The sequence below is a fragment of the Cucumis melo genome, chromosome 1, assembly GCF_025177605.1.
Source record: "Cucumis melo cultivar AY chromosome 1, USDA_Cmelo_AY_1.0, whole genome shotgun sequence".
Lineage (NCBI taxonomy): Eukaryota > Viridiplantae > Streptophyta > Magnoliopsida > Cucurbitales > Cucurbitaceae > Cucumis > Cucumis melo.
This window is the reverse complement of record NC_066857.1, coordinates 14,403,410-14,421,175: the sequence shown is the minus strand read 5'-3', so window position 1 is coordinate 14,421,175 and position 17,766 is coordinate 14,403,410. Positions and strand designations below refer to the sequence as shown.

Here is a 17,766-nt window from a genome sequence, read left to right as displayed (position 1 = left end):
ACAACCTCATGCAGATGATCTAAATAGATTCTTGAAGATGATATGCAGAGAACTGGGACATTTTGGGCTTTTTCATTAATTGTTCATTTTGCTATTGATAATAAGAGTGATGTTCATTATGTTTTGTTTGTTTCTAGTTTCAGTTTGATTTCCTTTATTTAGTCAAACTTACATTATGTTTGTTTGATTAATTTTATTCTTATTGTTTGAATTTTATATATACTAAGATTTGCTTCTCTCTCTCTCTCTTTTTCCCCTCTTCTCCTTTACTTCAATTTTTTTATTCTATTTTATTTTATATAAAAAAAAGGAAAATATAGCTCGTCCTACTCCAATTCGTCATCCTTACAATACTAGGTATAAAAGCCGAATCATGGAAGAAAAAGATAAGGACATGGCCAAAATGAGACAAGAGATTAATAATCTTGGGGAACAAGTTTCAAAAATACTGGAATTGCTTTCAATGGGGAAAGGAAAAGTCGCTGTAGATACAGCACAATCAAGCAATCCAATTCAAGACACAGATGATCCTATTTATCCTCTAGGATTCACTCCATACCACATGAATGTTCCGCAGTCTCAAACCACTCAACACTATATTCCTACGAATCCGATGTACGTTGTTCCACCCATTGTCCCAGGTATAGAACATTTGGAAGCTCAGGCTAAAAATTCAAGACACGGGACAAAACGAGAACACTCTGGCCAAGCAAAAGTTAGATGTTTTGGAAGAAAGGTTATGAGCAATTGAAGGGACTGATGTCTATGGAAATATAGATGCAACACAATTGTGCTTGGTGCCAGGCTTGATCATTCCAGCAAAGTTTAAGGTTCCTGAATTCGATAAATATGATAGATCAACGTGTCCAAGGAGTCTTCTTATAATGTACTGCAGAAAGATGGCGGCACATATTAATATTGATAAATTATTAGTCCATTGCTTCCAGGATAGCTTGACTGGTCCAACTAATCGATGGTATATTCAATTAGATAATGCACACATTCACGTTTGGAAGGACTTAGCTGATGCTTTTCTAAAGCAATACAAACACAACATTGATATGACTCCAGACCATTTAGACTTGCAACGGATGGAGAAGAAGAGTTCGAAAAGTTTCAAAGAATATGCTCAACGATGGAGAGATATAGATGTCGAGGTTCAACCACCGTTAACAGACAAAGAAATGACATATGTGTTTATGAATACCTTGCGGGCTCCATTCTATGAGCGAATGATTGGTAATGCATCAACAAATTTTTCTGATATTATTGTTATTGGTGAAAGAATTGAATATGGGATAAAACACGGGAGGTTAGCAGAGGCTACAACTGAATATGGTGGAATAAAGAAAGGAACAATATCCAAGAAGAAAGAAGGAGAGGTTCATGGAATTGGTTTTCCTAATTCAGGGAAGCACAAATCAATTTTTGGTCAGAGAAAATATGAGCAAAACTTTCCGTCATATATAAGCAATGTCTCTCATATCCCTTATAATAGCTATGTACCAGCCCATACTGTCTCTGAAACTTCAAAACCCGTTAACTCAAATTCTCCTCGACCATTTGTACAGGGTCAAGGTAGCAAAACCAATTCAGATACGTGGCGGTTTGATCCGATTCCCATGACTTATACAGAGCTTTTACCTCAACTAATTAAAATCGACAGTTAGGTCCTATTCCAATGATTCCTATACAACCTCCTTATCCAAAATGGTACGATTCAAATGCTCGATGTGATTATCACGCTGGAGGAGTGGCACACTCAACTGAAAATTGTTTGGCTTTGAAAAGAAAGGTGCAATCTCTAATTAATGCTGGATGGTTGAGCTTCAGAAAATTTGGTGAGAAGCCGAATGTCAAAGAAAATCCACTGCCTGATCATGAAAATCCAAAAGTGAACGTTGTGGATAACCTTGTTGAAAAGTGCAAAAATGAAGTCCATGAGATAGTGATGCCTATGGAAGCACTTTTTGAAGGTCTTTTTGAAGCAGGATATGTTAGTCATGAATATCTAGACCCCAACATAAGATATGAAGGGTATGATGAAAGCAGACATTGTATATTCCATCAAGGAGTTGCTGACCACGTTGTCCAACAATGCCAAAAATTTAGATCCAAAGTACAACTTATGGATTCAAAGATACTTACGGTATATAGAGGACAAGGAAAAGACGAGATGAAAGACAGTAAAATATGTGCTTTAATGGATGAAGCTTCAGAAAAGAAAGATTCCTTTTTACCAAGACCTTTGACAATTTTTTATCAAGAAAGTCATAATGAGTCAACCAGCTTCTACAATCCTAAAAAACTCACGATCCAAGTGCCGAGTCTTTTCAAATTTAAGGATCTAAAAGCAGTGCCATGGCGGTATGATTGTCAGGTCATAACAGATTCTTTAGTTGATAACATTACAGGAATCAGCGGGATAACCCGAAGTGGAAGATGCTACAAACCAGATAACTTAACAGTCCCTTCAGATGGTCTAATACTGGAGCAAGGTAAGAAAAATGAGAAAATAAATGTGAAAGAGCATTGCAAAGACCAGGATGTGGAGATGTCTATCATTGCAAAAGATATAGAATACAAAAAGCTTGTCACGGATGAGGAAGCAAATGAATTCTTGAAAATAGTAAAACAAAGTGAGTATAAGATCATAGAGCAAATGCATCATACTCCAGCTCGAATTTCTTTATTATCGTTGTTTTTGAATTCAGAGCCTCATCGCAAAATGTTATTAGATATTTTGAACAAGGCATATGTCGGACATGACATTTCAGTGGAAAAGTTTAGTGGAATTATTGGAAACATTACATCTTCAAATTCCATAGTCTTCACAGATGACGAAATTCCTCCTGAAGGCTTAGGCCATACAAAAGCACTGCATATTCAAGTGAAGTGCAAAAACTACGTCATTGCAAGAGTTTTAGTGGATAACGGATCAACTTTCAATATAATGCCTAAATCTACACTATTGAAGCTTCACGTGGATATGTCACACATAAAATCAAGTACTATGGTTGTGAAAGCTTTCGATGGGTCACGCAGAGAAGTAATGGGTGACGTTGAACTACCAGTTAAAATTGGCCCATGTATTTTCAACATAGTCTTTCAAGTCATGGAGATAACACCCACATACAGTTTTTTATTAGGACGTCCTTGGATTCACTCCGCAGGAGTGGTGCCATCCACATTGCATCAAAAATTGAAATTTATTGTTGGGAGTAAGTTGATTTGCGTGATGGGAAAGGAAGATTTCTTAATAACAAAGCCAGTCTCAACCTCATATGTTGAAGCGACGGAAGAAGTATTAGAGTGTTCTTTTCGCTCTTTTGAAATTGCTCATGCAACTATGATGGAAGCAACTGTAGATGAAGTGATAAAGCCACACAAGTCTAAAGTTGAAGTTATGACCATTAAGATAATGGGAGGTGGAGGATATTCTTTGAATAAAAACTTAGAGACACTTCTAAAAACACCAAGCAATAATGGGAGGTTTGGTTTGGGCTATAAGCCATCCATATATGACAAGATTAGGCTTCAGGAGGAAAAGAAGAAAAAGCGTTTGGCAAAGCTGGAGATGAGGGAGTTTGATCCAAGTATAAAACTTATACTAGAATTATATGATATTTTCAAGAGTGCTGGTATAAGTTATTCATCACACAACTCTGATTTGAAGGATGATTTGTTAACGAAGATGGAAAGTTTATCAGTTGCAGCAGTGGCACAAGAAGCATCATTTGAAGGCAACACAGTTTATGCATGTCCGCCTGATTTTGAGCTTAACAATCGGGATAGTGTAGATCTACCTACATTTTCAAGAGATTTTCAAGAGTAATGATTAAGCTTTTATTTGTTTAAATTTTTTATTTTTCGAATGGCTCTGTCCAAGGCCATAGTATTTATTTGCTTTACAACATTAATGTACTGCTTTCTTGTTATTTAATGAAATTTCCACATTTTCATTTCATTCATTCTAATTTTTTTCTTCTCTCTGCTTTCTTTTCTGCATTTGCAAATTAAACAAAAAAGTCTAAACCCTTTCATAGACAATATTCATAAGAATGAAGATGTTAGTAATTCCAGTTCTACCCTTGATGCCTTAATATACACTATGGAATTTGACAAGGAAAGTGACGATGAAGATGATGTGGGAATATCCTCAAAATTATTAAGAATGGTAGAAGAAGAAGATGAGGTTCTTGGTCCTCACCAAGAACTAGTTGAAGCAATCAATTTGGGTTCTCAAGAGGAGTCAAAAGAGGTAAAAATTGGCACATCATTGACCAGTGAATCACGGAAAAAACTGATCAATTTGTTACGTGAGTATTTAGATTTTTTTGCTTGGAGTTATCAGGATATGCCAGAATTAAGTACGGATATTGTAGTACACCGAGTTCCTTTAAAACCAGAATGCAACCCAGTGAGACAAAAGCTACGTAAAATGAAACCTGATGTACTTATTAAAATAAAGGAGGAAGTACAGAAGCAAATTGAAGCAGGATTTCTCACAGTCTCCAAATATCCTGAATGAGTGGCAAACATTGTTCCAGTGCCCAAAAAAGACGGAAAAGTGAGAATGTGTGTGGACTATAGAGATTTAAATCAAGTCAGTTCAAAAGATAACTTCCCTTTACCTCATATCGACATGTTGGTGGATAATACTGCAGGATACTCAACTTTCTCCTTCATGGATGGTTTTTTCGGATATAATCAGATCAAAATGGCTGAAGAAGATAGAGAAAAAACGACATTCTTTACCCTTTGGGGAACATTCTGCTACAAAGTAATGCCTTTTGGTTTGAAAAATGTTGGGGCAACGTATCAGCGAGCAATGGTTACACTTTTTCATGATATGATGCATAAAGAAATAGAGGTGTATGTTGATGATATGATCGCAAAATCCAAGGCAGATGAAGATCATACAACCACATTCCAAAAATTATTTGATCGGTTGAGAAAATATCAATTGAAATTAAATCCATCCAAATGCACATTCGGGGCAACTTCGGGAAAACTACTGGGATTCTTCGTCAGCGAAGAAGGGATCAAAGTGGACCCAGATAAAGTAAGGGCTATCATGGAAATGCCATCCCCTAAAACAGAAAAAGAAATTCGAGGTTTTTTGGGAAGATTGAACTACATATCCAGATTTATCTCATATTTAACACCAACATGCGAACCAATCTTCAAGCTCTTACGTAAAAACAACCCAGGAAAATGGAATGAGGATTGTAAAGAAACTTTCAACAAAATTAAGCAGTATTTGCAGAGCCCACCAGTACTGATACCTCCAGCTCTAGGGCGACCGTTAATCTTGTATTTAACAGTATTAGAAAGTTCCATGGGTGGTGTTCTAGAATAACATGATTTATCAGGGAAGAAGGAGCATGTCATTTATTATTTGAGCAAAAAGTTTACCGATTATGAATCTAGATACTCAATGTTAGAGCGAACTTGTTGTGCTTTGGTATGGACCGCTCATCGTTTGAGACAATATATGTTATACCACACGACATGTCTTATTTCAAAAATAGATCCAATTAAATACATTTTTGAGAAACCGTCATTATCTGGAAGGATTGCAAAATGGCAAGTTTTGTTGTCAGAGTACGATATTGTTTATGTTACTAAAAAAGCAATAAAGGGAAGCGCAGTTGTTGATTATTTAGCTGCTCAATCAGTAGCAGATTACTAACCTATGAGGATTGATTTTCCGGATGAAAACATATTTCTAGTTGAAAAGAATGCTAGAGATCATGAGACATGGACTATGCTTTTCGATGGTGCCTCAAATGAGTTGGGACATGGGATTGGAGTTGTGCTAATTTCTCCAGAAGGAAAGGTTTTCCCCCTAACGGCCAAGTTATGTTTTGAATGCACTCACAATATCGCTGAATATGAAGCTTGCATTATGGGACTTCAAGTAGCATGCAATATGAGTATTAAAAAGTTGAAAGTTTTGGGTGACTCGATGTTAGTGATACATCAAGTCAAGGAAGAATGAGAAACAAGAGATGCTAAATTGGTACCTTACAGCCAATACGTTACAAAATTGTCTCAAAATTTTGAGAAGATTTCATTTGACCATGTTCCTAGGGAAGACAATCGAATGGTGGATGCATTAGCCACTCTGGCAGTGATGTTTGATCTTAATCTTGAATTTGAACTTCATCCAATTCAAATTACAAAGCGAGATGTGCCAGCATATTGCATGAATGTTGGAAATGATAACAAGCCATGGTATTTTGACATTAAGCAATACTTAAAGTGTAGAGAATATCCATATGAAGCTTCAGAAAATGACAAACGCACAATAAGGAGGTTGGCCATGAAATTTTTCTTAAGTGGTGAAGTTTTTTATAAAAGAAACCACGATATGGTGCTCCTTCGGTGTGTTGATGAAGAGGAAGCAAAACAAATTATGACAGACATTCATGAAGGAATATGTGAAACACATGCTAATGGACATATGATGGCTAGAAAAATACTTAGATCTGGTTATTATTGGACAACGATGGAATCAGATTGCATAAAATATGCAAGGGAATGTAAAAAGTGCCAAATTTATATGGATAAGATCCATGTAGCAGCATCTCCATTACATATCTTGTTAGCACCATGGGCATTTTCTTTATGGAGAATGGATGTTATTGGACCCATTAATCCTAAAGCCTCAAATGGCCATCGTTTTATTCTTGTGGCTATTGATTACTTCACTAAATGGATAGAGGTTGCATCTTATTGCAATGTTACAAGGGGAGTAGTGCTCAAGTTTATCAAGAAAGAGCTTATATGTCGTTATGGTCTCCCAGAAGGTATTATTACGGATAATGCCAAGAACCTTAATAACAAAATAATGGACGAACTTTGTGAGCAGTTCAAGATCAATCACTGAAATTCGACTCCATATCGCCCAAAGATGAATGGGGCAGTTGAGGCAGCTAACAAAAATATTAAAAGAATCATTGAGAAAATGACAATAACACACAAAGATTGGCATGAAATGCTACCGTTTGCACTGCATGGATATCGCACGTCAGTTCGTACTTCAACTGGGGCAACACCATTTTCTTTAGTTTATGGTATGGAAGCTGTTTTACCTTTAAAAGTTGAGATACCTTCATTGAGAGTTCTCATGGAAGCTAAGTTAGATGAAGCTGAATGGATACGAGGTCGTTATGAGCAGTTGAATTTCGTTGAAGAAAAAAGGTTAGCAGCATTAAATCATGGGCAACTTTACCAAAGAAGACTAATGCGAGCATACAATAAGAAAGTGCATCCTCGAAGCTTTCGTTTCAAAAGGATCATCGAGGAAAATGGACTCCTAATTATGAAGGTCCATTTGTAGTGAAAAAAGCTTTTTCAGGAGGAGTTCTACTTTTGACTAATAAGGATGGCAATGAGTTAAAAAATCCTGTGAATTCAGATTATGTTCGAAGATATTATACATGAGACCTTTTCTTAGAGGGTTTCGTAATGTTGAAAGAAGTCAGGGGTATTTCTTGGAAACTTACATTTAGTTCTTAGAATGTTATTTCTAGATGTGTAAACTTTCTCTCACCCCTCTCTTCGTACTCCTATTCCAAGCATTGTTGTCACATTTTTTTTCTTATTATATTTTTTGAACATATGTTTATTTGCCAATCTTTTCTTTTATCCTTTCTAAAAGATAGTAAACATTCATGATTCATTAGTCCATTATTCTACATTTTTTTAATTAGCAAGGATCCAATACAACTTATTGTATTTGCAAACCAAGTAAAAGCTATGATTTTCTTTTGATAAATTTAAGGAAATATAGGTGTCTACAAGTCCAGACAAATTTTTCTATGATGGGAGTTATCGTAATTGGAAGTCTACATCTTAAAGAGATTCACGTTTTGTGATGTCTAAGGACTAAACAATATTGGATCTTTACAACATAGTGCAGTCATTCGCAGTTTTGATTCAAAGAGTGGCGAATTTGACAACTTAAAAAGCTTTCATGATATATGTGTTTTATTCTATCCGGTGGCCATACTGATCAATTGTTAATAGAATTGATGAATGGAGCAATGAGCTATTTATTTCTTTGAAAATGACAATATTTTATTTTCAAATTAAATCTTTACCAAGTCCAAAGCAGGACGAGTCCATTTTTTATCAAACCTAGTCCTAGAGCTAAGGTTGATGTCTTTAAGAATTTGGTTAAATCGAGCCCAGATCTGAAGCTGAGGTCGAAGCCTGTCTATCAGGTCCTTTATTTATCAAATCTAGTCCTAGAGCTAAGGTTGATGTCCTTTCGAATTTGGTTAAATCGAGCCCAGATCTGAAGCTGAGGCCGAAGCCTGTCTATCAGGTTCTTTATTTATCAAACCTAGTCCTACAGCTAAGGTTGATGTCTTTTCGAATTTGGTTAAATCGAGCCCAGATCTAAAGTTGAGGCCGAAGCCTGTCTATCAGGTCCTTTATTTATCAAACCTAGTCCTAGAGCTAAGGTTGATATCTTTTCGAATTTGGTTAAATCGAGCCCAGATCTGAAGCTGAGGTCGAAGCCTGTCTATCAGTCCTTTATTTATCAAACCTAGTCCTAGAGCTAAGGTTGATGTCTTTTTAAATTTGGTTAAACCGAGCCCAGATCTGAAGCTGAGGCTGAAGCCTGTCTATCAGATCCTTTATTTATCAAACCTATTCCTAGAGCTAAGGTTGATGTCTTTTTGAATTTGGTTAAATCGAGCCTAGATCTGAAGTTGAGGTCGAAGCCTGTCTATCAGGTCCTTTATTTATCAAACATGGCCCTAGAGTTAGGGTCGATAATCTTTTTAGTTCCCTCTCTAAAAAATAAATTTTGGCCCAAATACTTTATCTATTTCCTTTGTCCACCTTTAAATATTTTCAGGATGGACAAAGGGGGGCAAACTGTAGATACCATATTTTGGCCATTTATTTTTTACATTTACATTACTTTATTTTATTACTTTATTTTTATTAAATTAAGTTGATTTGAATTTGAATTTATTTAAAAAAAAAAGAAAAAAGGAAAAGAAAACAGTAATTAAAAATTCATATCTTTTCCCTGTTTTATCTCAACCACTTCCAGTCCTACGATTTTTCCCCCTCTCCACGATTCTCCCTCTCCACGATTCTTCCTCTCCACGATTCTTTCCACGATTCTTCCCACGTTCTCACTATCACAAACACGATCTTTATGATCTGGCAATCTTAAAAAAAAAAAAAAAGTTACCATCTCAATGCCCTATAAAAAAAAGAGAAAAAAAGAGAGAAGGAGGGATTTCTTGATTACTAGAACGAGAGATCACTTAAAAGGGAAAAGCAAAAAAAAAAATTATTCAGCCAAGGTAAGTTGTTTTTTTTTTATTCTTCCATTCTTTAAATTTAATTTGTTTTAATTCGTTTTGATTTTTTAGGTTTAGGGTGTTTTAATTTTGTTAGGTTTAGACCAATTGAGTCTATTTCTCATTAGCCTCTGTTTTCTGTTACAATTTTGTTGGGTTAAACCAATTGGATATTATTGTATCAAACTTTGCAGGGTGTACTGTGTTCAATTTTTTTTTAATTATGGCTCTTTAGGTTAAATCAATAGAATAGTGTTACATCAAATTTGGCACTGTGTTTAATTCTGTTAGGAATACTATCACATCAAATCTGGTTGTGTTACATCAAATCACCTATGCTTTAAATTTGATTTAAAGTAAGCAATTTGATTAAAATTTGTTAAATGAAGGGTTTAATTTGGTTGTTTTTACTGTTTATTAAGTATGTTTGATATTGATTGATTAGATTGGTTGAATGGTAGAGTATTTATTTCAGCACTGTATATTATTTACTTTCCAAATATTATTTCTCAAACATTATATATTTCTAATATAGTATATTATTTCCAATATTTTATTTTTGAATATGTAGATATTATATCCAACTTTTATTATTTGGCAACATATTTTATTTTTGAATATGTAGATATTATATCCAACTTCTAACAATTTTGTATTTTAGAATGGGACTGAGTAGTGTTTTCTTTAGAATTCATTAATTCTTTAGATACATGAAATTTTCCATTAAAGGCCTATGATGGAGATCAAAATATCAAAGTTTGATATTTTAATATTCTTGAGGTAAATAAAAAAATCTTTTTAAATAAAAATTAAATTCTATTTTTCTAATGACTCTCATGCCACCCATACAATCATCAATTCAGACTTAGTTTTTTTTAGTTATGAATTGATAATCATGCGACATTTAAAAAATATCAAACAAAAACTTTGTTTTGTGAACCTCGTTAATTTAGTTTAAAAGATAAATTTTGGTAATCATTTTTATGGGTGTTGTGGGGTGCTAATACCTTTCCTACACACAACTGACTCCCGAACCTTAAATCTGAATTTACGTAGACCAATTTTTTTTGTGGTGACCAATCACACCTTAATATGATTGGTGGCGACTCCAAACCTTTTAAATATTAAAGATTAAATTCCAAGAGGATGTCGGCTGCTCCGCATCGCGATCACGTCGCGACAGCTTGGCGACTCCACTGGGGACTTTTGAATAATGTGTAAGAGAGTCGAGCCGTTACATTTTTTTATCTTTTATTCTTATTCTATTATCATTCATTGGTTCACTTAATTATTTATTTTTTTGTATGAAATATTTATATTATTTTTATTGGTACATTTATTTTAAATTAGTCATCATGCATTTTACACACACTCACAAGCCCTCTACCCGAGCTACAACCTTTTAGGATTAGAATTGAGGATGAAGTAGTGTTGACCTTCGAGGGGTTTCGACTCCCGTGCAGGCACATGAAAAGTTCTCACTCAGATTAATTCTTTTGTTATTTTTTGAAATAACATTGGAATAAATTTGAGGGTCTTTTTCTTCTAGGAGTTTAGATGATACCAATACCATGACATTATATTTTGACATATTTTTATCTAAAAGTTAAATTGTCCAAGTTATTTTTATTTTTTTAAACATTTAAAAAATATCAAACAAAAACTTTGTTTTGTGAACCTCGTTAATTTAGTTTAAAAGATAAATTTTGGTAATCATTTTTATGGGTGTTGTGGGGTACTAATACCTTTCGTATACACAACTGACTCTTGAATCTTAAATCTGAATTTACGTAGACCAAACTTTTGTGTGGTGACCAATCACACCTTAATATGATTGGTGGCGACTCCAAACCTTTTAAATATTAAAGATTAAATTCCAGGAGGATGTCGGCCGCTCCGCGTCGCGATCACGTCGCGACAAACTATAACGACAATTTAGTCATTTTGTTGAAATATAACTAACATGAATATAATTCAACTAGTTTAAATGTTATTTAGAAATTCAAAATTCGTTTTCTCAACATTAATGAATATAATTCAACAACAAAATAGAATTCAATTAGTGTAAAGTAGAAGTTAAAAAGAAGGTTGGGAAGGCCATGAGTCACACAACAAAATATGAATGAATTGAAGCTTTTCACGTTCCCCTAAAATGGCTTTTAAAATTCCAAAACTTGTAAATATAAATACGTTGAGTTATTAGAACAAAAAATGGGGGATTACATACAGATCATACATTATTGAATTGAATATTGAATATGGGAAGGTCGAATAGAAGAAAAAAGAAATGGATAACACATTATAGCGACTCCCACTACATACTTCTTGTTGGAGAAGGCAACTTCTCATTCTCAGTTGCATTGGCCACTGCCTTAGGATCAGCTACCAACATGGTTGCCACTTCTCTCGACTCCAAAAGTAATTCTCTTTTTCAATCCTTTTCAGCCTTCTTTAATTTGTTTCTATCAACAATTTTCATTGCAATTTCTATATATGTGACTTTTTGGTTTTATTTCTAAAATAATTAAATAATTTTTTTATTAAAAAAAAAAAAAAAAGAGACGTTGTTGAAGAAGTACAGTTCAACGATTGAAACAACATTGGAAGAGCTGGAGGAGATGGATTGCGAAGTGATGCATGGAGTGAACGTAATGACAATGGACCAACATCCACTTCTTCCTCACAATTCTTTTGATCGTATTATCTTCAATTTCCCTCATGCTGGTTTCCAATACTCTACAGAACATGAACCCAACCAAATCAAGTGAGTGTATATCCAAACAAACCTACCCCTACTACTTTGTTATTATATATATTACCCCATGGTTTAGTTTTTGTTTTGTTATATTTTGGACAGACTTCACCAGAATTTAGTGAGAAGATTTATGAGGAATGCAACGGAACTATTGGCAGAAAATGGGGAAATCCACATAACACATAAAACTTCATATCCTTATAGTGAATGGAAGATTGAGGAAATTGGAGAAGAAGAAGGATTATATCTAAAAGAAGAAGTTGAATTCGACAAAAGGGATTATCCAGGTTATGTGAATAAGAAAGGCAGTGGACCAAATAGTAATAAAAATTTTCCGGTGGGTTCTTCCAGCACTTTTAAGTTTGTCAAATCACTTTCCAAAAAGGAGATGAACAGAAGGTTGGCCCTGTCCACATCCTTGGCCTCTGAATTTACTCAACTTCAAGTTTAATTATCATCTATGAGTAATAACTCATAATGATGTTCAAGATATGTATGTAATTAGGCTTTTTGCTATTTAATTTCTAAACTATGAATATTATTATGTGGTTTTTGTTTTTCGTTATGGGTTTGGAAAAGTTTAATTTAGCCTCTACAATTTCCAAAGGTCCCAATTCTGTTTGCTACTTCTGATTTGTATAGTCGGATTCATTTTATTATATTTTGTCCTTCTCATTGAATTAAAATATCATAAGTTCAAACCCGAAAATGATCTTCCAGACCCGAGCCCGAGCCGGAACCCAAGCGAGACCCGGAAGCTTCAGCTGCCCAATCCGGTCCACGCGTGCGCCTTCTGATCCCAGACGCGGCCCACATCTAGCGCCCAACGGCCCGACCCAAGCTTTGCGTACGGCCCATGTGTGTGCAATAGCTATGCTCACGGCCCACATTGCTTCGGCCCGCTCCGCCCCGCGTGTTTTGCGAAATTTGTACTCGCGCTCGGCTGGTGGTTCCATGTTGTTTTGGGCCGCATCAAGCCCAAAGGTTTGATCTTGGGCCGGTCCACAAGGTTAATTGGGCCGATTCGGTGTAGATAATTTAGTAGTTAGCTTAATTTAGAGCCAAAATCAATGTTTTAATTAAAATTTAATTTATATGTACGTAAAGTATGTCATAGATTTAAAACTCCACCATAGGTTAATATCTTTATGCATTAAAAATATGTTATAACGGTTATAATGGATGGTATGCATGTTAATTAATTAATACGATTAATTTATTATTTAATTAATTTTGATTAAATATGATTTAATATAATATAATTAATTAGTTAGTTATTTATTTAATTTAATTTAATTTAATATGATTTAATTAAAAGTTAAATAAATCAAAATTTTATATTAATTAATTTTTTTATATAATAGTTATATATTGTTAGATGTTTGTGTATAGGTTTGTCTAAAGTTTTTATAATTGTTATAAAATAAATTAGACATTTAAAATATATAACAAATATACGTTACATGCTTACCTAGGTTAAAACATATCAATCAATTTTACATAGAATTATGTCGATATCTTGTAAAACTGACAACAAAAGACTCACCTGATTCGATCTTGTCAACGAGTCAGATAAGATGACTAAGGTTGGAGGTTTTTAAGTTTATGGTTTACGAAACACCTGGAGATCATAATCAGTTCTTGAGCTTATTTAACCTAGTTTTATGAGCATGCGTGAAAGATGCGAGGTAATAAAACTGGTTTATCACTTAGACATCGTAGATTAAAATCCAGTATAAGAGTTATATTCGGATGTTACCTAGACTTAGAATATGTTTAAGTTAGCCTAAGTATGATCCTATTTTTCTGAGTACTCTTTAAAACCGTCTTAGGACACTTTAGCTAAAGAAAAGTAGTGTACTTTTAAGCTCCAACATCCCTAAAAATTCACACCATGAGGTCCATGCAAGGCTTTGGGTCGTGCATTGGAGCGAACTCTCTTTGAAGAGTCTGAATGAATCAATATCAAGGTAAATAGGGAAAATAGTTCATAGTAAGTGAGTGAAGGATATGTGACAACACATCCCACGATCTCGTCCATTGAATCGCACCATGAGATTCCTATAATGCGCCTGTTTGTCTGCCCTAGAGCGACGTTTCCTTCGAAATGTTGTATTATAGGATTCAAAACACTGTGAACTCCTTATATGGATAGGGTCTCTTTTATCGGTTTCATATTGACTTTCTAATTTCAGGAGCATAATGATTCTTATCTCTGAGATACGAAAATGGAGGGTTACACTTACAAGAATTACTAAATTGTTAGTATATTCTCGATTGAAGTAGCGGTAACTAAGTGCTATAGGAATATGAGATATTACACTACTAAAAAAACAGACTCTCTTGACATTTTTAAATTGTCAAGAATTATTATTCTTCTCCCCCTTCTTTTCTTCTCTAATAATTTTTTTTCTAACTCTTTGTTCCTTCATTTTTTCTTTTAGGAACTAAAGTTGTGCCTCTTTCTTTTTTTTGTTTCCAAACGTGTCTTCAAAAGCTGAGAATTTTTTCTTTTTTCCTCTTTTATTATTATTATTATTATTTTTGCAATCGTTTACAGAGGTGACTCTACCGTCAGCGGTCCAACTTCTACTGGAGGACGATCGGGTTTTTGCCGTCAAATCCACCACCCTGGTAGGAGCGATCGGGAGCCTTTGTCGTTTGGAGAGGTAACTCCGTCGTTAGTGATCCAACTTCTACTGGGGTACGATTGAGCTTTTGTCGTCAAATCCACCACCCTGGTAGAAGCGATCGGGCATCTTCGTCGTTTAGAGAGGTGACTTTACCGTCAGTGATCCAACTTCTACTGGGGGACGATCGGGCACCTTCGTCGTTTGAAGAGGTGACTCTACCATCAGCGATCCAACTTCTACTAGGACAAGATCAGGCTTTTGCCGTCAAATCCACCACTCTGGTAGGAGCGATGAGGCACCTTCGTCCTTTGGAGAGGTGACTCCGCTGTCAGCAGTCTAACTTCTACTGGAGGACGATCGAACTTTTGCCGTCAGATCCGTCACCCTGGTAGGAGCGATCGGGCACCTTCGTCATTTGGAAAGGTGGCTCCATCGTTAGTGATCCAACTTCTACTGGGGTACGATTGGGCTTTTGACGTTAAATCACCGTCCTGGTAGAAGCTATTGGACGCCTTCGTCATTTGGAGAGGTGACTCCGCCATCAGCGATCCAACTTTTACTAGGACACGATCGGGCTGCCATCAGATCCACCGTCCTGGTAGAAGCGATCGAACACCTTCATCATTTGGAGAGGTGACTCTGCCGTCAGCGATCCAACTTCTACTAAGGGACGATTGGGCTTTTGCTGTCAGATCCACCACCCTGGTAGGAGCGATCGGGTGCCTTTATCTTTTGGAGAGGTGACTCTGCCATCAATGATCCAACTATTATTGGGGTACGATCGAGCTTTTGTCGTTAGATCCACCGTCGTGGTAGTAACAATGGGACGCCTTCGTCAGTTGGAGAGGTGACTCCGCCGTCAGCGATCCAACTTACTAGGGGATGATCGGGCCCCTTCGTCGTTTGGAGAGGTGACTCTGCCGTCAGTGATCCAAATTCTTGCTAGGGGACGATCGAGATTTTGTCGTCAGATCCACCGTCCTGGTATAAACGATTGGGTGCCTTCGTCTTTTGGAGAGGCGACTCCGCCGTCAGCGATCCAACTTCTACTGAGAGACGATCGGGCTTTTGCTGTTAGATCCATCGCCCTAGTAGGAGCGATCGAACGCCTTCATCGTTTGGAAAGGTGACTCCGCCACCAGCGATCCAACTTCTACTAGGGGACGATCAGGCTTTTTTCGTCAGATTCACCGCCCTAGTAAGAGCGATTGGGCGTCATCGTCGATTGGAGAGGTGACTCTGCCGTCAACGATCCTTCAGCGATCTAACTTCTACTAGGAGACGTTCGGGCTTTTGCCGTCAGATCCACCGCCCTGGTAGGAGCGATCGGGTGCCTTCTTCGTTTGGAGAGGTGACTCTGTCGTTAGTGATCCAACTTCTACTGAGGACGATTGGGCTTTTGCCGTCAGATCCACCGCCCTGGTAGGAGCGATTGAACGCCTTCGTCGTTTGAAGAGGTGACTTCGCCGTCAGCAATCCAACTTCTACTGGGAGACGATCGGGCTTTTGTCGTCAGATCCACTGTCCTGGTAGGAGCGATCGGACGCCTTCGTCGTTTGGAATGGAGGAAAAACTGTACCATCGACGTCTTCTGGAAGAAGCAAAGGCAGAGCCGCACCATTAGGCTACAACATATTAGAAATGAGGTAGCACTTTTTTTTTTTTGCATCGACATTTGTTTTAGAAGAGGCAAAGCCACCTTTGCATCAATGAAACCTATAGTCTTCAAACTTGCTTAAGAAGGCAATGATGAAGTTTTTTTTTTTGTTTTTTTTTCTTTTTCTTGAAGAAGATAAAACTTTTAAATTTAAATATGAGAAAGCGTCGATAAAACCTTTGAGCTTGAATATGAGAAAGTGTTGATTAAGCCTTTGAGCTTGAATATGAGAAATTGTTGATGAAGCCTTCGAGCTTGAATATGGAAATGTAACAGCGCAAACTTCAAAGTCGATGGAGCATTGGTGAAGTCTCTAGCCTTGCATTGGAATGAGTCTTTATGAAATTTTTTGCACTCGAATTTAAAGAAACATCAACAAAGCCTCAAAATTTGATTTTGAGGAACTTTTAAACTTCTGTGAATTTAAATTTTAAGAAACATTAACAAAGCGTCAGAATTTGATTTTGAAGAACTTCTAAACTTGGCGATGGAGTGTTGAACTTCAAAAAAGTAATGCCACCTTATAAGCATCTAACTTTGCAACATCTTGCTCCTAGTGTCACACCTTTTTAACTTTGTTATATTGCCACCCAGCAAGACATCTTCAACTTTAGGTTGATATTCTTTGATTAGAACGAAAACCATCAATTGCTAGTGTCATGCTTTATGTGATCATGACACTTCTCTTGTTTTCCATTCTTCTCAAATGAGTTTTTTTTATTAGTGGACTGAACTTAAAGTTTCTCCTAAGCTACCTACATACCCTTTATAATATAGGGATCAAGGCATAACATAGTTCAATTGATTTTTTTTTAATGGGTAATGATGTTAAGCATAAAATTTCTTAAGAAACTTGTCGTTGATTGGGCTAATTTTTAATCCATCTCGATCAACAATCTTGTATGTGTAGTTTGTGTAAACTTCTTTGACAATATAGGGTCCATCCCATTTAGGTATGAACTTATTTCCTGTATGTCTTGTTGTGATGATTGGTCTTCTTACAGCCAGTACTAGATCAACAACCTGAAAGGAGCGAGGTTTGACGTGTTTATCAAAAGCTTTAGACATTCTCGCTTGGTAACATTCTAATGCTTGCTGAGCCTCTTGCACTGCCATTCTTAATGATGGGATTTCTCTTTTGAAGGGAAGGACAACCTCTACACTGTAAACAAGCGAGTATGGTGTAACCCTTGTAGGAGTCTGATGAGTGGTTCGATAAGCCCACAATGCTTCACCGATTCTTTCTTGCCAATCCCTCTTCGACTTGGAGATAATTTTCTTCAGAAGATTGCATAACGTTTTATCGAATGCTTCTGCTAGGTCATTCACAGCTGCGTTATACATAGATGACTTGTATTGCTTGAACTTGAATTTTTCACATATTCT

The 17,766-nt window shown here is 36.1% G+C and overlaps 1 protein-coding gene and 1 pseudogene across 1 annotated transcript; both read left to right on the top strand.

Moving 5' to 3' along the window:
• The first annotated feature begins 373 nt into the window (after positions 1-373).
• On the top strand, positions 374-7,452 carry LOC127143818 (uncharacterized; annotated as a pseudogene).
• Positions 7,453-11,992: 4,540 nt separating this feature from the next.
• LOC127148413 (uncharacterized protein At4g26485-like) lies at positions 11,993-12,541 on the top strand. The gene is made up of 2 exons (XM_051081988.1): positions 11,993-12,099; positions 12,193-12,541. The coding sequence occupies exons 1-2, from the start codon at positions 11,993-11,995 to the stop codon at positions 12,539-12,541; spliced, it is 456 nt and encodes a 151-aa protein (XP_050937945.1).
• Positions 12,542-17,766: the final 5,225 nt, after the last annotated feature.

What these genes read in the sequence shown, in the direction of transcription:
- LOC127148413 (XM_051081988.1), top strand. Translation starts at nt 11,993, where the DNA reads ATGGACCAACATCCACTTCTTCCTCACAATTCTTTTGATCGTATTATC. An exon ending in CATGAACCCAACCAAATCAA is followed by an intron (nt 12,100 to 12,192) that starts GTGAGTGTATAT and finishes TATTTTGGACAG; the next exon opens with ACTTCACCAGAATTTAGTGA.